The sequence below is a fragment of the Empidonax traillii genome, unplaced genomic scaffold (genome assembly GCF_003031625.1).
Source record: "Empidonax traillii isolate 1590-97213 ecotype Southwest subspecies unplaced genomic scaffold, ASM303162v1 scaffold670:size792703, whole genome shotgun sequence".
Lineage (NCBI taxonomy): Eukaryota > Metazoa > Chordata > Aves > Passeriformes > Tyrannidae > Empidonax > Empidonax traillii.
This window is the reverse complement of record NW_020955863.1, coordinates 276,007-303,631: the sequence shown is the minus strand read 5'-3', so window position 1 is coordinate 303,631 and position 27,625 is coordinate 276,007. Positions and strand designations below refer to the sequence as shown.

The 27,625-nt window shown below is 39.1% G+C and overlaps 1 protein-coding gene across 5 annotated transcripts in view; it reads right to left on the bottom strand.

Annotated features, from left to right (window-relative positions):
- The window catches only part of NBEA (neurobeachin), a 478,282-nt gene extending 452,475 nt beyond the window's left edge, over positions 1-25,807 (bottom strand). For all 5 annotated transcript variants that reach the window (XM_027899474.1, XM_027899469.1, XM_027899470.1 and 2 more), the window contains exon 1: positions 25,310-25,807. In XM_027899474.1, the coding sequence (XP_027755275.1) occupies positions 25,310-25,579 (270 nt within the window). In that variant the 5' untranslated portion in view covers positions 25,580-25,807. The remainder of the gene's footprint in view (positions 1-25,309) is intronic.
- Between the last annotated feature and the right edge of the window lie 1,818 nt (positions 25,808-27,625).

The window sequence follows — 27,625 nt, the reverse complement described above, 5'->3', positions numbered from 1 at the left end:
TTTGACACAATGGATGAAAACATAGACTAGAACCTGATTAGCAGTGTAGCAAAACCAAGGGCTTCCTTGGTTCCTATTGAAGACTATGCAACTATGGAAGAGATCACAGCATGATTCTAGTTTAAGCAGTTCACTGATCTAAGAAAAGGAAATGCAAGTACCCTGGAAAATACCTCTGACAACTAAAACCATTCTGCCCAGATTCCTTAGTCATTTATCAGAATCAGATGTTTAAAATGAAACTGTAAATCAAGGATATTAAAACAGAATGTCAAGACCAAATAAACTGTTAAAGACAGTATTTTTTTTCAGTCCAAACCACAGTGTTTAACTGTTCCTTCACTATTTATCTGCATTCCTCCTCTTTCCTCTTCCCACTCCTCAAATCTCAGGTTTATCCTTATTTTTATTCTTTGTTATTTTTGTGGTTTACACCAATTCTTGCACATCTTCCACGTTTCCTAGCATATTAATCTTTCCTTTTGATGAAATAATGCCTCTTGAATTTCCTTTATTCCAAATCCTTTCTTTGCACTGTCACTCAAATGTCACCTTATTTCTCTTTGCTCTTTTTCCCCTCTTCTACCCATTTCTACCAAAATAGCTACATTTTCTTACCTATCAGTTGCTCATTCATTAATTCATACTTCACACAATGCCTTTTTTCCCAAACTTTCAATATCATTGTTATTAGTATTTATTCATGAGGAACATCAAGGACTTTTAAATATTTATCATAGTAGAAGAATTTGGCACATTATTCCTTACAATCCTTAAACTTGTCCAAGGTGAATCTCAGCCTACTGATATCACAAGGCACTTTCAATGGGCAACATCCAACAACAGCACACCTTAAACTGCCAGTAGAGTTTTATGTTAGAAAATTAATCCATCTCAGAAAGAAATTAGTGATGGCATTCCTCTTTAATCACAGAAACTGAATCTTCAGGTCAGACAACTGTTTCAGCAGTCAGCTGGAAATGAAGACCTCGACATCCACCTTTTGCAAAGCAGTTTTGAGAACGAACCTCATACACATCCGTTCAAGAAATGTGAATGCAAACCCCTCACTGATTTCAATAACTACACATAAATCAATATGCTATAAAGATCAGGTGTATGTAAGCTTTCTTTTGGACCAAACCTATGTATAAACAACAAGACATCTTACGTGACTTTAGGTAAAGAAACAAACAATTCTCTATGTTGTAAAACACAATTTTGGTTATGCTGAAGCAGGTCCATGATGAAACAGTTACTCCTAAAGAGATGCCAATAAGAAAATGCTATTTGATAGCATCTTGCAAACACATCTTTTTCACCAGAAATCAGAATTTAGGACTTAAAAGGTAAGTCCCATGCCAAAGCAAGCTGAGACAGAAGTGCTACAACACAAGATAAGCATTATGTTTTTAAAGGAGACAAAAAGATAATGGCTTATCCTATTTAATAAAAAGCAGAGTATTTTATCTGAACTACTTGCAAACAAGAACACAAAAGCTGTGCTCCAAAAAAACAGATTATAAGTGACATACAGATTCAAGAAATAAATAAAATCTTCAGGAGATGTAGAGCCAGTGTTTCAGAGGTATTTTTGTATCTAATTGATACTACAGGTATGTTTAAGTTGAATGAAACCCATCTGACATCCAAATTCAGTTTGATGCATCTCAGTTGTCTAATAAAGAAATTTATATTTCTGGTATGCATTTTGAAAAGTTCTCATTGAATCAGCAATAAAGCCCTATAGTTTAGGCAGAATGGAAGACAACTTTTTGATTATCAAGCAGAGGTTAATGGAGTTCATTAAATGCAGACACTCATGGAGTATCATGGTAAAGCTTGGCTAAAACTGAATATTCAGTTTCATTAAATCACTATACAGCAGGAAACAGCAAAGCAAAGGCCACATTAACTGTCAGCTCCAACAGTCGAATTTACTCCAACTTATACATGAAGAACTCTAAAACGGCAAGAAATAGAAAAGGTAGCAGGCATCGAGCACTGAATGTGAGGACAGGTTCTCCTACATGTAGAGACTGACTGCTTCCAGCAAACAGTAATGTTGCCCTCCAGTGTTCAACACTTTCTTTTAGGAATCACTAGTAATTAATATTTCCATCAGTCTCCTTAGACATGCTCAATTATCACTGAAGCAGAGAACAAAATACAACCCTCAGGCTAGGTATTCAGTGAAGAACAGACAAACAATTAAAGACAAGGATTTAAAACTTTTTGTTCTTGTTTAAAAACAGTGGTTTTTTCCATAAAACTGCCATAAGAATACATCGCATATTCTGCTTCTTTTTGGCTTTCAGTAGTCAAAAGCTATTTTATACAGCTTAACACATTACAGCTTTGACAACACTTACTGTATAAATCCATTACTCATTCTCAAAAGTCGTTACTCAGATTCACACACAGCAAATGGCAGTTTTCCAAACAATGCAAGAACCCATTATTATATTTGTCTTAAAAGTGTTATGACTTCTAGGGTTAATAAAATAAATGAAACCGAGTTTCAATTGATAAGTCTTCAGTCTGTAAGGAAAGATACCACTATCAGTAACTTTGAGATTGAGACCTTATGAAAATAAATGGACAAGACTGCTCTTTGTCAAAGCATAATGAAAATGGCAATAAAACCTTCATTATTTAAGCTATCCTAAAAAAGGGGAAAAAATAAAGAAAACCACAAAAATCAGGATCAGAAAATCAACCAAGAGTGAAACCACTGATTTTAAGTAGGCAACTGTCATGTAACAAGGAAGAGTACCTATGAGACAGATGCACAATGCAAAAATATGCACAGTCTAAAGAGGCAAAAAAATTAATTTGAGATTTCAGTAATTTTATTCTAAACATGGTAAGAAATAATATCTATTCATAGGTGGTTTTTTTAAAGATACACTTTGTATCAACTATAACAAAACTGCTCAAAAATATTTACAGATACCACTATAATAACCAGTATGATAATTTGCATAGCCCATCAAAAATAGACTACAATAGAAAAGTCTGGGTTTTAAAAAATCCAAAACTGTTGTTAAGCTCCAAGACAGAAATAACAAAATTCAAATCCCAGATTCGATCTGAATATATCAGTACCACAAACTATACCCAAAGAAAAGAGATGATATTGACTATGCAACAATGTATCTCAAATTAACTGAAAGTTAATCACTAGATGATTAGGAAAACATGTGCATCACCAAATTTGAGAGATCTAATTTGGTTCCTAAATAAATGGCTAATCTCTTGAGACAAAGGAAACAGAAAAATAAGCTTTTCTAAGGTCAACTGAAAGAAAGAGTCTAACTAATGCATTTTGCCATCTATGTAAGAGTCTTTCTCCTTCTCTTTCTTTCCTTGAATGACATCTGTAACGATGATAGCCTCAGACTTGTTACCTATTACATACCTTTTATTACCAACTCTCCAACTTCATCTTATCGTCCTCTGCTGACAGATTCACAGTCATCAGAATCTCAGCAAAAGGCCTGTCAGAGAATCCATGACATGGCACCCAAGATGCTTCCAATTACACAATCTCACAATCTGATAATAGGTGTATGACTCAACTCCAGGAAAAGAGGAGCTACTCCCCAGAATTTTTAATTACTCATTCCACAGCCCTTCAGCAGAGTGGCTTTGTCACAGGACAAGAGATACCATCTTCTCCTTCACAGGATGATAGCTTTGGTTTTTACTCTGCTTTGTTTAGGTTTTGCTGGAATATAGAAAACTGTGGTACTTTCCCATTCTGTCACATGGTAAGTGCAATTTAAATACATCTTCATAGGTCACATCACTATGAGCATTGATCAGGTAATACCTATTTTAACACACTGCTTAGTAGCAGGATTAGTCTGAAAGTGTGAAAAGACACAGCGAATTTTGAAATTCACAGAAGCAGGTTAGGCTTTTACAAATAATTAAGATTGTAATTAGATTGAAGATTGAAAAAAGTGCCCAAAATTAGGAAAAGCTAAACCAGAGAAGAGTTATACAGTCGTCTGACCAAATCTCCATGCAAACTAAAGGCATTTAAAAATGGCCATAGTTGGTCTACAGTCAAGAATGAAACATTAAAACCTAACAATCTGACATACCTAAGCAACAAAAGCCATATCCCTGCTTCATCAGAGTAATTTACTTAGAAAAAACAAACAAATAAACAAACAAGAAAACCCAAATAAACAATCAGAAAATTTAGGAGCTGCTATGAGAAATTCCAAAGATCTAACAAAAGCCAAACAATCTTCATTTGAATTCTCCTGCCAGAAACCAAGGGAATATCGAAAAATAGCAACACCTTGAGATGCTGTTTAAAAAGACCAGAAACAACATACTGGCACCACTTTGCTCCCAAGAGTTGTTCCAACAGAATCATAGAAAAGAATAAACAATCTGACATTTTAAGTATTTTAACATTTTAAGAATAAAAAAAAAAAAAAAAGTTTATTGTGAAGCATTAATTAAATATATAGGTCCTGATGCCCTGTACAAGGCAAGAGAGGAGTTTCATCCTACTTTCCAATAATGATAGCTATATAAGTATCAGGGAAAAAAAATCCAGTTAAATGAAACTTTTGCTAAGTTACAAAGTTCAATATCATCAGTGATTGGGCACTGGAACAGGCTCCCCAGGGAAGTGGTCGCTGCAACCAAGCCTGACAGAGTTCAAAAAGAGTTTGGATGATACTCTCAGGCACACAGTGCGACTCTTGGGGTTGGTCCTGTGCAAGGCTAAGGGTTGGACTTGATGATCCTTCTAGGTCCCTTCCAACTCAGTATATTCTGCGATTCTGTGATAAACCATGTCATGGTAACAAAGTTGTAGGTAGTGAAATCCAGTCAAAAGAATCAATGTAGCAGCACTACTAGATTCTGGTGATGTCACTGTAGCAACAATCTGGACTACCTATAAGCAGCCCATGTAATCCACATCAGGCTTGTGTGAGTCTTCCAATTTAATTTTAGTAATGGCCTCTGCAAACTCCCCCAGCATTCTCTTTCCACTGCAAAAAATGAATGGTCATAAAACTTGGTTCTAGTAAAACAGTCGCATCCCTACCTCATTATTGCAATTACTTGTGACAAAAAGATCTAACCAGTGTCAGCAGGGATGCAAGGCCCAGTAAGACAAAAGGAGAAAGTAAACCAAAAAGATAAGGGTTTGTTCCATGTATCACATACTTAAGCAGGAGGCGGGGGGAGGGGGGGAGCACAACACGTGACCAAACAGTATGTTTTCAAAACTAGGAGATTTAAAACTAAGGGATTATGACTTCAATCTGTTCCAGCAAGCTCACGAATAAGAAACCCAAAACGCAGTTAAGACTGAAAGGTATAATTCTAGAAAACACTCTTCACTCCAGTTAAGAACTGAAATGCTGGTTGTAAAATATTTTTCAATTCACCACTTCTATTTTTCTTCTGTTCAGATACAGAGTAGTCCACTACAAGAAATAAGTAAATTGTGACTCTTCAGCTTGAAGAAGGCATGTGAAGAAAAAAAATAAGACCCATAAAATAGTGGGTGGTACAGTCAAAAATCAACAGCTCTTAAAACATAAGAGCTAAAGCATACCACGTTAAATTGCAAAAAGGTAGATTTAAAAATGAATACTACACAAGCACTTTTTAAGTCCTTTCCACAGAAATACATATTAAAACACATGTATGTACTAAAGCAGAAAAATTTCATTGAATGGAGAAAGAAGAAATGCATGAACCAATGCTTAGTACAAGGGTGACACCTAAAAAGTCTCAGAACCATGTTTTGCTAGTGGCTAGAGCAGAAAAAGTAAAAGGTTTCACTACAAACTCTCCCTGCTCTTTAACTCTTCTCTATGCACCCACTCTTAACAAACAGTATAGTCGGCTAGATGGGTCTTTGGGGCAATTTTGCATAAACACCGAGTTCTAAAATAACATATTTTAAAGAAAAAAAAAATCAAGATTCTCCTGTGGAAGGAGATGCTCACAGTCTCAAAATAACATCTCCAGAGAAAAGAGGCACAGTGAAAAACTGTTGAGGAATTTACAATTGTGCTGACAAACTTGGTCCACTTACTTTCCCAGACACATACAAATTTCATTCGGAAAAGGCAGCATCAATTTCCTACCATGTATTTTCTTGCAATAGACTCTAAGGCATGGGTTTAAATACCAAAGCACAAGCACACACAAGGAAAACAGAACCTTACTTCAGACAGGTGTCTCGGTTAGCACTTAGTGAGTAAGACTCCAGAAAAGGCCATGCACGTGAAGTTACATGTGTGTAATGCGATGCAACAGGCACCAACTGAAACACATGAAGTTCCACCTGAACATAAGGAAGAACTTTACTGTGAGGGTGGCAGAGTGCTAGGTGGAGTCTCCTTCTCTGGAGATATTCAAAAGCCACTTGGACACAGTCCTGAGTAACATGCTCTAGGGGACCGCGCCTGAGCTGGGGGATAGGACGAGATGACCTCCGGTGGCCCCTTCCAACACTAACCATTCTATGATATAAAACAGTGTGTTGAGTCTCGATTAGAGAAAGTTAATTTTCCCCATAGCAGCCCTCACGGTGCTGTGCTTTGTATTTGTAGCTACAAAGGTGCTGTTAGCAGCTTTTGGCTACTGCTGAGCAGTTTCTCCAATATTTTTCTCCCTAGCCACCCCAACTGGGGGTAGGCAAGATCTTGGGAGAGGACATAGCTGGGACAGCTGACCCAAAGTGTCCAAAGGGATATTCCATATCACTGGCAACTGCTCATAAAGCCAAGAGAAAGGAGAAAGGAAAGTCATATTATAATGTTTGTCTTCCAGAGAAACTGCTACATGTTCTGAAACACTGTTTCCTGGGAAGTGGTCGGACATCACCGGCTGATGCGAAGCAGAGAACAAATTCTGTATTTTCCTTTGCTTCCACATGCAGCCTTTGTTTTATTAAGCTGCATATATCTTCATAGTACAATGTGAACCTGGAGTGCACAAATTATATTTCAGATGACTAAAATGAAAGATGTGGTCCAGGAGTAGCCATAAAAATCAACTCGAGGAACTCCAGATCTTCAACTATAAAGTACATTTCACTTGCTAACAAACAGGAACAGACTATAATTAGTCTTAAGTAACTTCCTCTAAAATGCATATCACATGGACAATGAGTCCTCTGCACCACTTGTGGTGCTCTTCAGAATCTCTGGTATTAATACTGATAGCAAATGTGGAATCTTTTCTCTTTCTGATAGAGGTTAGCTGAAAAACATGACAAATATGTTCCAAAGAAGCAATGAGAGTCTACCCATAGCTAAGTATCAACAAAGATTTGTAGGATTCTGACATATCCAGTGCTCTTCCATTAATATTATCACATCACTGAGTTACCAACAGCTCATCTGCACTGGCCAATGGACTATGTTAATCCTTTATAATTTAAAAATTAAAATAAAATTTGAAAATTAAAATAATTCAGTAAAGTATTTTGGATCTCATCATGATAGAGGCTTCAAAGAAAAAAATATGGATTTCCCAGTTTGAGACCCATATGCTAACACATACAAAAGAACAACTGTTTGGAATTCTTATTTATTTTTAAATCTGTAATACACAAACCAAAGTATGTTCCAAGCAAAGTAGCAATCCTTGAGCAGTATCTTGTGATTTCACAAGATACTGGAAGTATCTTTCAGAATGTATTCAGAAAGTTATTGCAAAACTGCTCTGCCGTAAAAGCACTGGGTATTTTTTGACAATACACAGCTTAATAGAAATGAGAAGTCTCCAGGTAGCAACCTTTTGATGTCCAGTAAGGAAAATTCTACAACTTTGTATGGAATCCATTTTCGTGGCTTTGTACAAAGTCTTGACACGAAAGAATACAACTTTGATATCTTCTAGACAAATATGGCTGCATCTTTAAAAATGCATGGTAATTCAAACACCTTTGTTTGTTGTGGCAAGAAGGTAATTTCCTTGGATCCAGAATATAGATGAATGCCTCTGACAGGCAGTGAACAAAACAGAAATAAATTAAGCTAATCTGAGGACAAATTCTGTCATGACCCTCATTGTGAATGAGTGATCTGATCTTCCATTCTTACTGGAAAAAAAGCCAGCATAACAGTAACCTTTTAAATCTAAGAATTCTTCCAGTGGAGACAGCAGTTTTCTGAAAAGGTGAAACAACAAATGGATTGCCAACAATCCACTGACCATCAAGTTCAGATCCCATGGAGGTACCTGAGAAATGTAAGAAACTTACTATCTCTTTACAGAAGTGTGGAGAAGGAGAGAACAAAGAGCAAATCAAGGAAGAGCTGATGTTGGACAGCTTCAAACACAGCCAACCTTAATGCAGTTCAAAGCCTGAGAAGCATCTTAATCTGATGACAACCATCACCCAGCACAACTCATGCTTGAATCTGGTTCACTCAGTATAATCCATGCAACCCTTACCTGTTCTTAAACAAGTTTAGGAAAGAAAGGTACCTAGCATACCAACTCCATTTCACAACAGCTATGAGGTTCAGCTATGAGATGCCCCCTTTATCCTCTGATTGAGCAGGTATTTCAGGAGCACAACAGATTTGCAAATCCTAGCTAATAGGCTTAACTGTCTGAAACAACAATAACACTTAAGCTTTCCCACACAGTTCTGCGCAGGGTCACAAACACTTATTTCACACCTCCCCTCCACTCTTCTTGCTTTAACTACATTTGAATCTCAGTCACCAAGGAATTAGGAAAAATACAAGTGAGATCACAGGCTAAAGACCTTGAGTAGACTGAATGTAAGCTCCACTTGAGCGCTCAATAAAAAACTGATCCCACAGACACACATCCTCAAAAACATGAAGGACAGACTGCAGCTTCTATTTATATCATCTAAGCGATTGAAATGCCCATTTCTCATCTGCCAGAGAGTGCTCATATAAACATGGAATGGTTTGGACTGAAAGATACCTTTAAAGATAAGCAAGTTCAATCCCCACATGCCATGGGCAGGGACATCTTCCACTGGACTAGGTTGCTCAAAGCCCCACCAAACCTGTCCTGGAACACTTCCAGTGATGGGTATCCGCAACTTCTCTGGGCAACCTGTTTCACTGCTTCACTAGCATCACAGTAAAGATTTTCTGCCTAATGTCTAATTAAAGTCATTGCCCCTTGTCCTACCACTACATGCCCTTGTAAAAAGTCCATCTCCAGGTCTCTTTTAAGCCCCTGTTAGGTTCAGAAAGGCTGCAGTAAGATCTCCCTGCAGCCTTCTGCTCTCAAGGCTGAACAGTTCCAGTTATCTCAGCCTGCCTTTATAGGACAGGTGCTCCAACCCCCCATCATCTTTGTGGCCTCCTCTGGACTTGCTCCAACAGTTTCGCACCTTTCTTACGCTGGAGTCCACAGTACTGTAGAAGGATCTCACTAGAGTGGAGCAGAGCGGGGGAATCACCTCCCTGACCTGCTGGCCATGCTTAATGGAGCCCAAGACAGGGCTGGTCTTCTGGACTGCAAGGGTACATTGTCAGATCTTATCAAACTTCTTGGTAGCCAAACCCCCAAATCCTTCCCTCCTTCATAGGTCTATCACAAAGCAATATGGAAAGAAAACTTTCACAGACCATAACCAGAGCTGAAACTTCCTGATAAAAATGAAAACAAAATCCAAACAAAGAACAAAATAACACAATCCTGAAATGGATAGTTCACTGTTCTTTATGAAAAGTAGTTTAGTAAAATTAATGCAACCACATAGAAGATTTTTATGAAAGAATATTTTGCTGAAATACTGCAGTCAGAAGAAATACTTCACACTTCCAATGCTGTGAACATTATTTCCAAAGTATGGTTTTTATTTTAAGGAATGCAGAGTTGGAAATACACTCATATCTTTCATTGAAATCCATTACCAAAAATCCAACCAAACAATTACCCTGAAATCCTGTAAGAATAGATACAGCTTTGATGCTCATGAACATTTAAGGATAGGAAAATGTAATGTTTACTCAGGATAAAAGACTATGATAGCTTTTCTTTAATTTAAAAAGTAATGATACTCACTTTGAAGAAGGATTTAAAATTAGAAATTTTGAAAAAAATTAGAATCATTTTAACTACCAATAAGCTGTAACAGTGAAGCTACGGAAGCTGAAACAAATGGGCCTACAAAACAGAAAAAAAATCACCTAGACCGAAAGCTTGCATCATATACTTAGTTTCTGTTTCCTTTGCTAATAATATCTACCCTACACTTCACAAATCCTCATTTAAACACACCTTCAATACTTGTTTTCCAACACAATTTAAATTTTACCTAATTTGAAAGTAAAGCCATAACCCACTGACATACTTATGAAAAGGTTTACACTGAATTTTACAACTGCAGATCAAAAGAAGACTTTAAAAATGCAATCCTATTTAAATAGTGAAGATGGTAAAGTATTAGAAAAGTGAATCTAAGTAGATTAGTTCAGATTTCCATTCTGAAGAAAGTAAAGTCCAACTAGTTGAACAATGATGAAGAAATCACTGGCCAGTAAATTTCTAAAACAACTAATGGTGCCTACTAAACAGATATGTCCCTTTTTTAATCCAGTTTCATCTTCTTACTTAGAGCAGATATATAGCTTTAGTTACTTTTTTACTGTAAACAGTTCTGCAGAGCCCCTTCACCTCAAAAGAGTAAATTTTCTTCATCTGTAAGTAACATGCCACCAACACAACCAAGCAAGAAGATAAGAGGTCCAATAACGCCACATTTTTTAAACAAGATACCTTTAACATTTTTGAAAGTAAAATCAAATCTTTTTAAGTATGTGAATAAAACAAAACAAAACAAAACCACTGTATTTGGGAGTAAATTTATAGATCTGCATGTGTTCCACCACGCCTTCTCTCAAAGCCTTGAATACATGCTTTCTCAGTTTTGACTACCACTAATAGAAGGCCTTCCATTCTAAATTGTTCTGTGAGTCATGATGTAACCTTCTGTAACTGATCCAAGGCTATTTTTTTTTCTCATTTTAACCAATATTCATAGTTCATCTTGTAAGACTTCATAATAGAAGTTCCTCCAAATGCTTATATTTACATTTATAATTTACTAATGCTCACTAGGCATTCCACGTTCTTTCATTTTTGCCATGAATTTTCAAAATAAAAAAGATGATCCAACTGAACAATGTGTGTGCAGTTCAATGGAAGTTTGCAATTAAATGTGCCAGGCATCTGTGAAAGTCTTAACTGGTCCTGTACAAGGAGAAAGGAATGGTTCTGCAATTTTAAAAGCACACAAAGTTAGACAATGCTAATCTCACCTACACAAAAAAATAAAGAAAATGATATGTAAACATCCATGGTACAACTACCAAACACCCATAAAGACAATCAAATGTTTCCAGGTAGAACATGCATACATATACTCGTCTCTGGCAGCCCACCAAAACAGAAAATACTATTTGACAGTGATAAGAAGAAAGGCATTCAAACATGATTCTGATCCTTTCTTCTATGAAAAAAGAAAAGTCTTCCAGCCTTCTACTTCAAATAAGAAATTTCACAGTAACTGTGCCGTGGCAGTATGATGCTTAACTTAAAACTAGATGAGTGCATTTTGAATATAGCCAGAAGAGACAAACCTAAAAAATTCCTGTTCATTTGTTAGTCAAATTTAAATTGTAACTTAAAAGTTTACCACCAAAATAAAAAAAAAAAAATTACAGTTTTCTCCTATATGAAGGCATTTTAAATAACGTTAGCTGTCTGATAGACTTGAAAAACAAAATATTTAATTTCCTCTAACACACACTTAACTATAATATTCCAAGCCAGGGTAAAACATCTCCTCCACTATGAATTTGTCACAAGAAGAACAGTCTTAGTCTTCTTTTTATTCAGCTAGGCATTTTAAAAGCACAATGTAACTATGAGATACAAATCCTACAAGACACAAGTTCTAAGCCTTCTGTGTGAAAGCTGAGCTTGCATTTCGCATACAACAGGCACTGGTTAGTAGGAAATAATCCCCAGATGTGTAAGTAAAAGCTGTAGAGCATCAAACGTAAGTACTTTCATCCACATCACATGGACCAGAATGTGGTCTTAGTGACACAAAAAATTTAATACAACCTGTTTACTGTGATCACTGTCCTCCAAGAAGTCTCTAAATAGCTCCACAAGTAGGAAAAGAGACATCAGCAATCTGCACGAGAGAACAAGCTGATTCCTCTCTGTCAAACAATACTTTCCAGAGGCTACAGTGGAGCTGCTGAAGAGCTGAGTGCCACTGCCAGTTTTTATAACTCATCAGAATGGACTGGGGTATCAGAAACAGCAATGCATCTAGGACAGCCAATACGCATAAATAATCCTTATTTATCACTCAAAAGTATCAATCACATTTTTTTAATTATACCTCACCACTGCAAATGTCAATGCAATTAAGAAAGTACACATTTCAAAAGCTGAAAAACAGCTGTTTGTTGAAAATTAATAGCACTGTATATCAATAAATGCCTGCAAAAAACTGTAGTTCTGTTTACAACTATAAATGAAAATATTTAAGCTACAGGTTTAACATATCTCCTAAAGAATTGTATTTCAAAACATCTCTACTGTTTAAACAAAATCTCTCTCTCTGTGGTGGCTTGACTCTGTCTGGACATATGGTACCCACCAAGCCACTCTATGACTACCTTCCTCAGCTAGACAAGGGGGAGAAATACAACAAAAGGTTCATGAGTCAAGATAAGTTCAGGGAGAAATCACTCAGCAATTACCATAATGGGAAAAATACACTCAACTTGGGGAAACAAATTTTTTAACAATCAAATTGGAGTAAGTTAACTATAAATAAAACACTGTCCCTCTACCCCTCCCTTATTCCCAGGCTCAACTTCTCTCCCTCCTTCCCCCAGGTGATGCAGAGGGACAGGGAATGGGGGCTGTGGTTCGTTCATCACACATTGTCTTCATCCCTCTTTCCTTTTTGCTCTCCTCCCCTGCACCAGAATAGTGTCCCTCCCATGGGTAACATCCCTTCATGACTTTCTTCAACACGGTTCCTTTTCCACAAGCTATAGTTCTTACACAAACTGCTCTGGCATGGGTCCCTTCCATGGGGTGCAGTCCTTAAGGAACAGACTGCTCCAGCATGGGTTCCCCATGAGGACACAAGTCCTGCCAGAAAACCTTCTCCAGCACAGGGTCTCCATGGGGTCACAGCCACTTTAGGGCATCCACCTGCTCCCTGGTCCTCCAAAGGCTGCAGGTGGTATTTGCACCACTGTGGACCTCCATGGTCCACACGTCCTCCGTGGGCCGCAGGAGGACAGCCTACCTCACCACAGTCTTTACCACGGGCTGAGGGGAATCTCTGTTCCAGCGCCTGGAACATCTCCTCCCTCTCTTCACTGACCTTGGTGCATGCAGGGATGTTCCTCTTGAATATTCTCGCTCCTCTCTCCAGCTGCAATTGCTCCTCTGCAGTAACTTTTTCTCTTTCTGAAATCTTTTATCCTACAGATACTGACACCATCAGGGATGGTCAGCAATGGGTCTGTCTTGGAGCCGGCAGGCACAGGCTCTATCAAACATGGGAGAAGCTTCTGGCAGGTCCCTACAGAAACCACCCTTGTAACCCCCCCCCCTGGTTACATGAACCCAATACACTCTCTGAGACCAGGATTATACCACTCCAATCCCCCAAACCTCACACCTTCAAAAGCTGAGCATTATCCCAGACATTATCCCCACAAAGCATCATAATACAGCTTTTTATATGACATTCTACTCCCCAAAGATCAATTTTCTTACTGTGTTTTTCTTCTACAGCTTATTTTGATGCTTAGACAATAAAAGATTTCAGGCAAGCCTTTGTTTTCAGTCACAGTACAAACCTATTGACCTAGAATGGTTACTCTTAGCTTACAAATATACGAGAAGAAAAAAAAAAGTTGGAAAATAATGAAAACTACTACAGGGGAAACTGAACACAGACTACGAAGCTGGAAGCCACTTGCCATATATAGCAGTACCATAATGTATTAACAATTACTGCTAAATGCTACTTTTCTCAATAACTCTCTTGGCTGTATTAATTTTTAATAATGCCTCAGTAGCCTTTCATTATAGTGTTTTAAAGATCTCATTTTGCTACACTAAGTATAGACTATTTAGTTGGATTTCCATTTTCTAAATAAATAGAAATGCCAAAGAGGTTTTCTTAAGTCAGGATTACTTTTAGACCACATATCTCCCTATCTCCCAGGAAATCTTCAGGATTTTTTAAAGGAATTTCAAATCAAAATTCACATTGGCTGTACTGTCAGCTGCAGCTGTGCCACGTCCTGCTTGAACTATGAAGCGTGTGGTCTCCTCAACTGTTCATACTCTAGAAATTGTATACATAAGGGAATTTTTAAACCCAAGGTTTCTCAAAAACTAATGCAACAAACATATATAGCCAGTTTAGATGCACTACTTGAGCAAAAAATCCCAACCCTCATCCTCAAAAATGCTCAGGTTGCTTCATCAGCTTCCTTACCATGGAAGCCCTAAAATCTACTGTGACTCTACAAGGAGCATATTAGAGGAATTTTGAAGTAATAATTTAAACAAGGCGCTACTAGGATTCCTCTGACCTCCAAAAAGCATTTAGATTGTAACAAAGCTTCAGGCTTCTTACTGCTTTTTTTGCCATCTGGATAATATCAGGTTATGGTACAAGATACATTTAGGATTGATCTCAGAAGAAAATATGTTATTTGTGCTGCTCTCTTTTCAGGGTGAAGTAAGTTGAAAAGCCAGTTATGTCATAACTCCTGCATGTGAAAATCTCAATTACAAGTACTAGCAGGCATTCTAACTTCAGAGGACAGGCTAGAACCACAAATCAAACTATGACAAATGATCTAAGAGCTTAAATCTGGACTATAAAAGGTATTTTCTATTTACCCTCTGAAATCTCTTAACTGCATTTAGTTTTAAGAGGAGGACTTCTTAATTAAAAAAAATTTTAAAAAAAGCATTTTGAAACCCATATGTCAGCTTAGACTCTGGTATTAACAGATGGTGATAATTCCTTCAGACTCCTCAAAAATTAATAAAACATCATGTAACAAGTCATTTCAAGGTCTCTGTAAATCCAGGTGGACACTGCATCACTGAAAGAAGAGAACCTGTTGTACTCAGGATTTTCCACTTATGCTGCTAGGTTTTTGGTTTTTCTTTAATGTAAACCTTCCTTTCAGAAGTATAATTTCTCAACAGTTAGACTTCAACTAAACAACCAGCTTAATTTTTATAATTTTGCTACATTCCTAGTACTTTTAAGAAAAGACTCAGCAACAAAGCAAGTAAATCCAAATTTGTTTTTAAGTAGAATTTAATCATATTTTATTAAGAAAAAAAGCCAACACAAACTATTTTATTATAGTTACTTTTAGTTACTTTTCGTTTATTTCCCCTTATTATAGAATCATCACAGAATGGCTTGGGCTGGAAGGGACCTTAAAGTTCCTAGTTCCAATTCCCCTGCTATAGGGGATGATTTTCCACTACACCAGGTTGCTCAAAGACCCATCTAATCTGGCCTTGAAAGTATAAAAAACACTACTAATAAGGGAAATCATCACGACTATGAGCTCTGGGAATAACCTGCTTTGAGTTTTAGTAAATACCTGTAACTATCAACTGCTTTGCTGAAGAATCGTCCATTTTGAAGACTGCATCAGCTCCTATTCAATGAGCACTGTTTGAAATGTCAAACACTGTACTGTATCAACTGTGAAAGGCTGACTACCTCTCAGTGACTAAGTCTACACACTGCTCCAGTTACAATGTGTTTATTATCGCACATTATAAGTTAGTTTGAATAAATGAATTTTTTTCTGTTCATGAAACAGGAAATATAAAAATTTTGTTACACAATCATCTTTGCTTAATATATTACAGTTTCTAAGTTGCATACAGTTATATGCACATAAAGCGCTATTGAACATTTAATCCATAAATATTAGACTACATATAAATTCATGAATCTATTACTTCCCACAAACTCATTGCAGAACTTCAAGAGTTTCGGTTCAATACTGAGTTTTAATATTTTTCCTTCTAATATTAAGCATGTACAACTTTGAAGACTATGGTAATACCTCTTTTAACTTAATTTCAATTCATGCTAATTTGTTGAAGGCAGTAGTATTTATAGTATATGTAAAGAGCCACAAAGTTTCACTAACTCAGTATTAAGCCATTAACTTTATTCTTTTCAGTAAAATATTAAATGTGGTTACTTTTTATACTTCTGACATCCAAAAAATACAGCTTACCTACAACCATTGCTGTGAGTTTCAGTACTGACACACACTCTAGGGTTTGTGTTTCATCCAAGATTGTCCATTAACAAGCAGGCACAATGGATGAAAAGCAAACACTCGCTGCTGTGGTTCACTGAGGTCTGTTTTCTTCCTGGCTGCATGTGGTGTAAATTGTCCTTTGCTGGGTTAGGCTTAGCAACATTGACTGGGTTATTTGTGGTACATATTGCAGCTCATACTGTGAGATGAGGACAAGGATTGCTATAATTAAAAGGCTTCCCAGACTCCACCTCCCACTTTTTGGAAAGGGAGCACTATTATCTGCACAAGGAGAACAAAGATCTAAATGTGTGAATGATTAAGGCACTGGAACATCTGACATACAAAGAAAAGGCTGAAGAGAGATGGGATTGTTTAGCCTTGAGAAGGTTTGAAGAGATTATGTGTATTTGGAGGGGGGGGTGGTGTAGGATGGGTGTAGGGTGTAGGCCAGACTCCTCTCAGTGGCGCATATGCCAAGCCCAGGAAAGTATGACAAAGTTTCGTTTCAGATGGACTCAATTCACTTCAGCCTTGGATGGTAGATGCAACTCCAACAGGGTCTTCTTGAAGTCTATTTCTGAATTCACATAATGCTCTCCTATGATGCAATGGAGGCTCCAATATTTCCATGAGGAACAGAGTGGATGAGAAAGTCTTTCAAATCACCCAATACGCTGCATAAAACAAAACAAAACCCAGTAGACTTCTGCAGTTGCTTTGGAGATATATAAGCCATAGATGAAGACACAGAAGCACCAAAAAAGATTTTTGGAATACCAGAAACTAAAACATAGGCAGAGGCTACATAAATCTCTTTAGGGGAAACAGAGGTAGAAGAAGTAGCTCCCATCTCCTGAGCATCTTGCTTGGAAGACCTTATTCAATCCAATGCAGTCTTACACAGTTGTTTCCTTAGGTTTCAGCTATTCAGCATATGAATATTAATAGCTGAGAAGCCATCAGTCACAGATATGACTCACTAACACCTTGCCATTTACAAAAACAGATAATGTATTTCACTGGAGTAACAGAAGGAAAAGAGGGGGTGCTGAGCCATGAAAGTATAACACATTTAGTAAGGTTCTCTAACTTCTCCTTTGTTGCAATAGGTTTGTACAGGCTCCTTTGTGAGTCAAAGGATGTTTCCAAATTCATATTTGTGTTTCTAAATATTCAAACTATTTTCTTTTTACAAAACAAAAAGAAAAAAACTGTTACAGTGGCTCTTAAAGCAGGCAATCAAAATTCGATAAAAGTTAGAAAACCTTCTATAAATGAGTATATGTCACAAAATGTGAAGCTTTATAAAGCAAAAAAAAAAAAAAAAGTGAGATCACGTAAAAATTCTTACAATGCCATATTGCTGCTATGGAGTTAGTTTAGAAGGATCTACTCAGAGAATGATTATTTCCATCCTTCTGTCTACACTGCCCCAGTATGACAAAAGTCATGAGGTACCAGAAAGTACGATAACAGCTTCACTTTTAAGTGAATATTTTGCCCTACCTCACTTCTAGGTTATTCCAAAACCTAATACCTATTCTCCATAGTTAAGAAAGGCTTTCAACTGTAAACAAAAGGGTAGTGAAAGAAACGTAATTTTCCAAAGACAGAAGTCAAGCATTTGTAAGCTGCTGAGCAGCATAAGCAGTATTCACATTTATGCAAGCTTTCAGAGAATTGCTGCGTTGGAACAATTTCAGTGATCCAACCAAATCTTAAATTAAAGCAGGGTAGTCACATTATAGGGTTGCATTAAACTAAATGAATTGACATTTGGTGTTACTGAGATTTATACCAGTAAACTACTTAGACTTACTTATTTACTAAAATTATTATTTTCCATGTACATCAAAAGTAGAACAAATGCTAAACTACAAAAATTACCAGAATGCAATTTTAGTGGAGAGTCAGTAGGTTGATCAGAAGTTGAAGTGTTTCTCTACTGGAAATAATAGATAATCTTCCTCTTAAATATTAATGTCATTAACAATCTTCTTAAATTGGACATTATGAAATTACAGCTCAAATAGCTGAAATACATCTTAATTCTATGGTTGAAGTGGGTGTTTCTATCATGAAGGAAGCAATATGTAACTCTCCACAAATAATCTATTTTTTAATTGTTCATTATCTTTATGCTGAATATCATATATTGAATACTGTATCATTACTAGTACATCCAAGACAAATCCTTGAAAGACAGAAGTGGGTGGTAGATCATCAAATTCAAAAATGATGTTTCATAAGATCTGCTGCCTCTGATTATAAAAGCAAGTTCTAAATTTGATTCAGACTTAAAGGAAACTTAAGGGTTCTGTCTCTGTAAAAATTAATAAAACTACACAATGAGGTATTTCCATGAAAACAAATGGTAACTGAGGATCAAGTTTCACAAAAACATATATGGAACTTCATCAGCATAAACACACGCTACTACATTGACCCTTTGCCCACCAGGCATATTCAACATATCAACAAATGAGGTAGCTGCAGTGATAATGTTTTGTGTAAAATGCAAAAAAACATCGTTGTAATGGGAGAGCAACACAAGTTGATCTGAAATGGTGGATATATTGAGACAGGTTAAGATACAAAATCAAAAAAGTGCAGAACCAAGTGATGAACAGGTGAGACTAAGAAGTTGATTTAAAATAGCTTGGATAGCTTATTAAGTTAACATTCTGTTAATACTGTGTACGGTATTTATCAGAACAGAAAAGACTCAGTTTTAGTACTAACCAAATCACAGATTTCATTCCACTTTCACTAAATTCAATATGGCATGATAGGTGAACAAACACTTCAGCGGGAATTCAGAGATGATTATGCAGGTTTTCAGTGTTGGGTTTTGTTTTGGGTTTTCGTTTTGTTTTGTTTTTTTATTTATGGGTGCAATATAGACAGTGATTCATATGTTTGAGAATTATGAGTGAAGACACTGAAAAGCACTAACATGAAAGAAAAAACTGCACCACAGCTTCCTATACCTCAGCCTCATCAATGTAATCAGCCATGACCCTTGACTTCTGCCCTTTTGAGTGCTCACCTGAAGGCAGGGAGGGGCGGGGAGGAGGCAGGGACTATGAGGGAAAATATGGAGGGTAGAGAGAAAGATTAGTGTATAACTGAGTACACAGATAAATGCTTAGTCCTGTAAAACACATGGCTTAAATGTGGAATCAGGTCACAATTTCGTAAAAATAGAATCATCTCAAAGAAAGGTGCTAACCCTTTGCTTGATGGAAAGGGATAAAACAAAGGTAGGATCTCAGGAGGGAATAGGGGGAAAGGCCAAAGATTTGAGGTGTTTTATTAATACCAGTCTCCAAACTTTATTACTTCAGTGTGACGAAAATAATAAAAATGCCTCTAGGTATTCATCTCCCTTATAATCCATGGACTGAACCCTATAAAGACAAGTGAGAAGTAAAGACAAGTAAGATGTAAACATGAGAAGAAAACAGCTGTTCAGAGTTAATCAGTAAGGAATGCTCAGCTATATGCTCACAATGACAAATTTTTAGAAGTTATTGCCTATAGAAATGTATCAACCTATTATAACAGAACCACAGCAAATTCCAAGCCACTTGCTGAGATATCACCAGTGCTTTATGACAGATACAAGGATTGAAAAAATTTCTCAGCCATAAACACCTACTATTAAAGATTGGACAAAAAAAGACAAAAGAAATCAGTTATACTAAAATAATTAAGTGAGCATTCAGTCATCCAAAGATTTTCTGTAACCAAAACTAAGTTTTCCATGGAAGTATTAAATAATAACAGCTACAGGGCTCTTACGTAGCTGCCCCTGGAATGTTATGACAAACTCTCACATTGGATACCGCTCATTTCATATGGCTCTAGTAGCTTCTACAGTAATGTCCGGGCACAGCCTAGTAGGATAGATGAGCAGGATAGAAAGGGACTAGTGGGACAGACAGCAACAGGACAGACACCTTCAGTTAAGTATTACCTAAACCAAATCTTAACATGCAAAACAAACAAACAAAAAAAACACAAAACAAATCAAAATCCCAACTTCATAACTTCCTCAAACCTCACTTTTTTTTGATCACTACCACCTATCAGCAGAGAATGAGAAGGTTTTCACCAAGAAAATGGAACAAGATTCTCAAGCCTGCAAAGCTAGTTCCACAAGAAAAACAGAAATCATATGATGGAGGCTACAGCTCAGGAGGCCCACGCTTTTCAGAAGTATAACAGCATCCAATAAACAAGTGATTCTTCCTCCCCAAATAAGAGCTGAACTGTGCCACAAGGTGTTGAAGCAAACAAAACTGTAAACGGATTCAAACAACTCAAATACCAAAAGCCAACTTTAGCTTAAGAAGACCTTCAAACAACATCTGAAGAAGTACCAAAGGAAAAAACTTTCTTACATATGCCTCCCTTTACGTTTTTCCTTATGACCACTACTACAGAAAACCTGTGGGGAGAGAAGGATCTCTCACATAACTCAACCCATTTGCTCTGAAGCTGCAAATGCCACTCCTACGAGTACACATTGTGACAGAGCACTAAAAAATGGCTTACCTCTTGTGATGGGTGACTAACACTGAAGTAGGATGGAACAGCCAAGAAAATGAGAAGAGCTAGGCAGAAGCGTGGGCTGCAGTCAACAAGAACAGAAAAAGACTTTTTTGAACTATGCCTGGTGTTTGACCTACATATTATAAGCACTCTCTAGCCTGACAAAACATATATAAAAGCCTTCCAGATTGCACAAGGAGAACCCTGGTTAGCTACACCTGTATCAGACTGAAATCTGTTCAAATCTGCATCACATCATCTGCTCAAGATGCACAGGCAAAATGAACAGCATGTTTCAGCACCAGTCACAATTTTTTAGTGTCATTCAGCTTCCTGTTCACCTCTCTTACTGCGCACTGACGGAGAATCAGCACTACAAAACTCAGCATCAAAAATTCTAGGAAATTCAAACTGGAACAGAAAAAGGATCCTAGAAGGTAAGAAACAATGTAACTCACATAGTCACGTTTGATGAAAAATGGCCAAGCAAGAGTCAGTTCAAAATATATATACTGAAGAAAAAATTCCCAACTGTTAAAATACTGGAAAAGCAGAGAATTAAAAAAGCAAGTCAGTAAAAATAATGCAAGGAAGGAGCAATCAAAGTATATTACAGAAAACTAATTAAAGCTGTGTGTGGGAACTGTGCACTAGGAAATAAGATAAACAAACGTAGACTTAAAGCAGAGGAATACAGGTGGACAGACTGACCCACTTACACTTCAATATCACGTTGCTGGAGCACATGGTGCAAAACTTTATTTTAAACATCAGTCTAGCACAAACAAGCACATCTACCATGCAATAACAGCATCCTCAACAGTACCCTAAGAAAACTAATGGAGCTGTTCAAAGGGGAGAGGCCTGCTCATCAACAGAAGCACAGAACTGGTGCCACAATATCCCCAAAGACAAATCACTTAGAGCAATTAGAGGATTACACGGTTTTTTAAGAACAGCTCTTCCTAGTTTGGTGCTTTGCAGTACACAAGGGTCAATGAACACACATCTCAGAGAGAGCATGCTGAACCTGAGAATTCATCTTAAACCCATGGACCAAAATCAAAACAAGTACTATCGCAGAAGAATGCAAGAGATGCAATGAGGTGCTCCCTCCTACCTCCAGAAATGTAAAAAGAATATTGTATTCTAAAAAACAATTCTAAAAAAGCCTCATAGATTCTTAAGATCTGAGCTTCATAGTAGTAACACTAGCAGGTCTTTTTAAGGATAACTAAGTCATTTATCGGCATATAAGGGGCTGAACCATTATGTCTTTTACTGTAATGTTGAACAATGAAAAATAACACAAGCAATACTAGATATTCTACCAAGTGATAGTCCATTAAACAATTTCACCAATCTAAAAGAACTTCCAAAACAGCAAGCTTTTAAAAAACACTATGAAAAGAACCAAGAGAAGCAATTAATCCCATAAACAATGTAGGCATGACCAAGAACAAAATACTGTCTGAGCTGAAAGTCTGCCGTCAAAATTTGGCAAAAGTGGAAAACCAACAAGGTATTAGACCAGAAAAAGATTTTCAGCACTGCATAAAAAGCACTTCATCCCCTCTCACACACAATAAATCACTGTGTACATCCACATCAGAAGATACCACACAAAATAAGTCTGAAATGCAGTAATAGAGACCTCAGTGTGCGGCCACCAAAACAAACATTTAAAGATAAAAACTGACCAAGAAGACACCCTGAAACAGCAACTTAACAGGAAAGAGGAGTGACCATCTCCATGACAAGGGCACACCAAAACAAAGTTTTGTCTTAGACATTTACTGCTGCTTTTATGCAGATGCAGGAAAAATTAATAAACCTATTTAAGCTTTACACAGAAGACAGCAGGAGTCTCAGATAAGAAAATTTTTAAAGTATCTCAGTCTTTAACTTCTGATTTTCTCCAATAATAAAAGTCTCAGCTATACAGAATTCTTATACTAAAAAGCTATAGTCAAAATGGATTATAGTTACCCAATATGGCTTAGTGGCTATATTACTCTCAGACACTTAACATATCAACTGACATATAAAACAGAGATCAACTCTTTATCACTCCTCACTTATTATTACACTTGCATCAAAAGTCATTCAGAACTAGTAAAGACTGAAGAAAAACAAAACAACAAAAATACCAAACAAAATCATTTTCTCTACCCTCACTCACCCCCCAAAGAATGCTCCTAAAACAGAAAACTGTGTTTTATTTAAAGTTGCTATTCAAATCCCTAATACAGAATCAGATGTTTAGTTGTTTAGGGATATGCCATCAGCTTTACTTTGTATCTGCCATATTCACTATGTTTCACATGCAAGTAAATTAAGTTTCATATTCACAAACATAAGTTTGAAACATTCACTGCTCTGAGAACAAAAAAAATAGTAGACACTGTATAACCTCTCTCTGCTTTGGGAATACTGACTGTTGTATATTAGAGTCCATCTGTTAAGTAATGACTGATCCAGAATGCATCGCTGCTGCAGCAGACTCAGAAGCAGTTCCACATTCATATACATTTCCCAATGCCGATAAAACTGTTAAATACTCTTATTTTAAACTATAAACATCGTTTTCAACAATAGGAACTAACTAGTAGGTGGATCTTATAGGCAAGCAGTGGATGTCCTCCACATAAATACCAAAACATATTCTAACCTCCCCACCAAAGACAAGCCAATGTTAGTCCAGTTGCTGATGCACTAACATCCAGAATTAAAATAAGCTTAAATATCAGTAAAAAGAATGAAAGAAGAAAGAAAACCAGTAAGGGATTAAACATCTTCGTCATGATCTATATAAAGCCAGTTAAGAAAATAACTGCATGTCATTTCCTTATTTGAGTGCTACTTTTAAAGGAATGGGTAATAATCCAATGAAGTTATGATGACTTCTACCACACTTGTACAAAAAAAATTCAAAATTTACAAGTCACATTTCAAGCTGTCAAACAGCTTGCAGGGAGGAGTGGGAAATATACCAGATTACTGTTTTGACGTATTTGCAAAACTAACAAGGTTTTAACCCTGTGTGTTCAGATAAGCCATAAATATTAAAATGACCTGACCAAATCATGTCTTTCCCTGCACGCTGCAGCTTTTCCACTCAGTCTGTGCTAGGTCGAATGCAAATGACTGTCAAACAGAGGAATACATCTTTTTAAAGTGTTTGAAACAAAACGTATTCTTTACATGACTTTGTATAAAATGACTGGAGGTTAGAAGCGTTAAACTCACTTGAAACAAAGACAGTTTCAATTAATTGCCATTCAGTTTTGAGCAGTCATTTTTCTATCCTATTTTATATGCAAAATTTGAGGATATTTCATTGACTGAACTGCTTCAAAAGCTTTGCTGCAGCAAATTTTGCATTCAGGAACAGCACCAAATTGCACATAATTGAAAGTGATTCATTTTTAGATCCACTCGCTTGGCTTCTGTAGGTTCCTCAGGCTTTGGTGTAGGTAGCGCAAAAACATTAAGTCATACAGTCCTGCAGTAACTCTTTCACTCCATGAAGTGAGCAGATGACTCAGGAGATACATTTTAGTATCTTCTCCTCGTTTCAGCTATTTACCACCGGACAATACTATTTTTCAATACACAGACCTTGAACAAAAGTAGTAACAACACTTACTTTGCTGACAAGAAGGTGTTTTGGAAAGCATGGCAGATTATTAAGACCTGAGAAAAACCCAATACAATACTGCAATACAACTAACACTTTATTACAGATATTAAACAGTATTAAATCCTCACAAAAATCTCCCTCCTCCCCCTTCCTCTACATAAAATGCTCAACTAGCTCTGATCTAACAGGGTTAAACCCTTCACATGTTTCAGTCATCCAAGAAAAAGATACCAGCTCAGGCTGGTTTTTCTTAATGTTTTCCAATTAAAAACAGATACTACGTTCATGCCACTCTTCTTCCCGTGAGAAAGCCACTAGGTTAAAGGGCAGCGTCCATAACACAAAATTCCAAATTACCTAATCTCCTTATTTTTTTACACTGTGAATTGAACACACTACACTTCTGCAGGAGGCAGCTGGGACGAGGCACTGGGAAGGGAAAGAGTGGCCTGTCTGTGCTAGGTAGGGTCCTGCGTGGAGTTTAGGGAGCGCTGAGGGGGCTTCTGTCACATGCACGACGAGGAGACGAGCAAATCGCGGGATTAACGAGGAGAGAGAGAGGCACGAGAGGAGTTTGGGAAGGAAGGATGGCTGGAGAAGGGCCGCGCGTGTAGGAGGGACACGGGGGCTGGGAGGATGCTGATGCCTTTGGGGTGGCACAAGGGCGGAGGGGCGCGGGGGCAGCCCCGGCAGGAGATGGGCTGCGCGGGCCGGTGCCTGCCGGGGCGTCACCGGGGCGGGGTGCCCGGCCGCTTACCAGGTTCAGCACCGTCTCCACGATGTCCCGGTTGCTGACCTCCCCGACCTGGATGAGTCCGATGAGGACGGCGAATTTCATCCGGATATTGCGGATCGGCACCGACGGGTTTATCATCCCCGCCGGGAGCACCACGGACCCGGAGCCCGACGCCCTCAGCTCCCCCATCACCGCGACGCCGCTGCCGCCTCCGCCTCCACCGCCGGCCCCGACGGAGATGAGTCCCGCGGGCTGCGGGTCCGGCCCCGACACCGGCTTCTCGCTCGCCATTTACCCCCCGCCGTTACCGGCACCTGCCGCTGCCGCTGCCGCCGCCGCCGCCTCCCCGCCCGGCCGGGCCGAGCCGCGCATCCACCGCAGTCGCACCCGGCGGGGCCGCAGAGAGCCGGCCCGAGGCGCAGGCACCGTCCCAGGAGCCGCTCCCCCGCTCCGCTATAATGAGGGATTATTATGGGCGCCGATGCCCCGTTAGCCGAGCGCTGCCCGGCCGGGGCCGCCTCCCCGCCGCGGGGCCGGGGCCGCGGGCGGCGCCGAGCGCGGTGCGGCGCGGCGGGGGCGAGCGGCGCGCGGGGCGGACGGCGGCGCGAGCGATCGGCGCTGCCGCTGTTGTTGTGGAGCCGGACCCGCCGCCGCTCACGCCGCCATGTTGCCGCCCCCTGCCTGCGGTAGCCGCCAGGGCGCCTGCGCCGAGCCCGTCGGGGGAGTGGCCGTGGCGGGCCCCCCCAGCCGCCCCGGCACAGGTGAGCAGGTGTGCTGGGGCCGCGGGGCCGCCTCCAGCCCGGGAGCCCCGGGACGCCGCCCTCCCACCCCGGGGACACCTCTCAGGGCCGCCGAAAAGGACAGGGCAGCGGTCGGCCGCGCCCCGCAGCCCCAGCGCGCCCCCTGCGGGAGGGGCGGGCACTGCCCCGCACCGCTGCGGGGACGGGCAGGTGCGCTCTCCTCGCCGCCCCTGGGACCCAGCTGGTCAGGGGTCCGCTCTGCCCCCGGCCGGCTGAGCAGCGCCATGCGGGGCTCCTCGGGCGGCCCCCGGCGCTTTCCAGCCGCTGTGGGTTCTGTCGTGCCTTTTGCGCACTGGTCCCAGGCTCTGGTGTGAGAAAAGTGACCGCGCACGGGAGCAGATTGCTCAGAGAGATTGTGGAATCTCCCGCACTGGAGATACTTAAGAACCATCTGGACATAATCCTATGCCATGTGCTCTAGGATGACCCTGCTTGAGCAGGGAGGTTGAACCAGATGAAGCACTGTGGTCCCTTCCAGCCTGACCCATTCTGTGATTCTGTGTGTTTGAGTGGGGGGGGACGTTTTCGGTGGGTTTTCTTAACAACTCCAGGCTTAGCGAGTGGTCACGTTGGAGTGAGGGTGTCAGGGGCTGTGCTTGCTCCTGAGCTGGATTCCCATTGGGCTTGGGGAGGGACAGGGTCTCTTGGGGTCATCCATCCTGAGAGCTCATGTGCTGCTTGCTCAAGGAAAAATGTATTTCCGGAGTTGTACTTGCATTGCTGCTCAGTGGTGGTATTATATACAGAAACATCCATTCAACAGCAGTTTTACCAAGCCCTTTGGTTGTGGTGATGTTCATGGCAATGGGCATTTTTTTTGAAGCTGCTCCAGTACCAGAGGAACACAAGTACCTGCAACATTTTGAGGAGGCTCAAATTATTCAAATAGTTTTTTCAATAAAGTTGTATATATTTGCTCTACATGGGCTGGAGGTAATCCATACCTTTCAAAAAATGTGTTCTTGGCTTCATAGTGACTGTCATCATGAAATTGAATTTCACAACAGATCTTGTCCCTGGTCTCAGAATACAGTTCATCCTGACTCTTCTGTAACCCCACATTTGGGAATTTGTCTGGATTGCTGGTCCTCCTATACAACTTTGGATAATAAACTGCATAAACACAATGAATCAGCAGAACTCAATCAGTACATCCTCCAGGATTACAGCAGATGCTCTAAGCTCGCCCAAGAGAAGAAAGAAAAGACCTCAGCTCTGTACTAAGGTGCATTTGCTCTATGTGCTTCTAGATACAGTATGTTACATTAACCTGTTGACAAGGTCCATAAGTGCTTGTAAGTATGCATTGCCCAGGTGCATAGACCTGACTAACAGTGGCTAGCTGTGAACCATGGAACCAACATTATTTCAGAAAGCTGCAAAACATGGGAAGAAAACCCAAAAGGTCAGTTATGAGAGGCAGGAAAGCACAATGTTTTCTTAGAATAAATTCCTTTCAAATTTGCCACCAAACGCAAGCAATCATATATGATTCAGAATAAAGGTATACTTGAATTTTGTATACTCCTGGAAATGC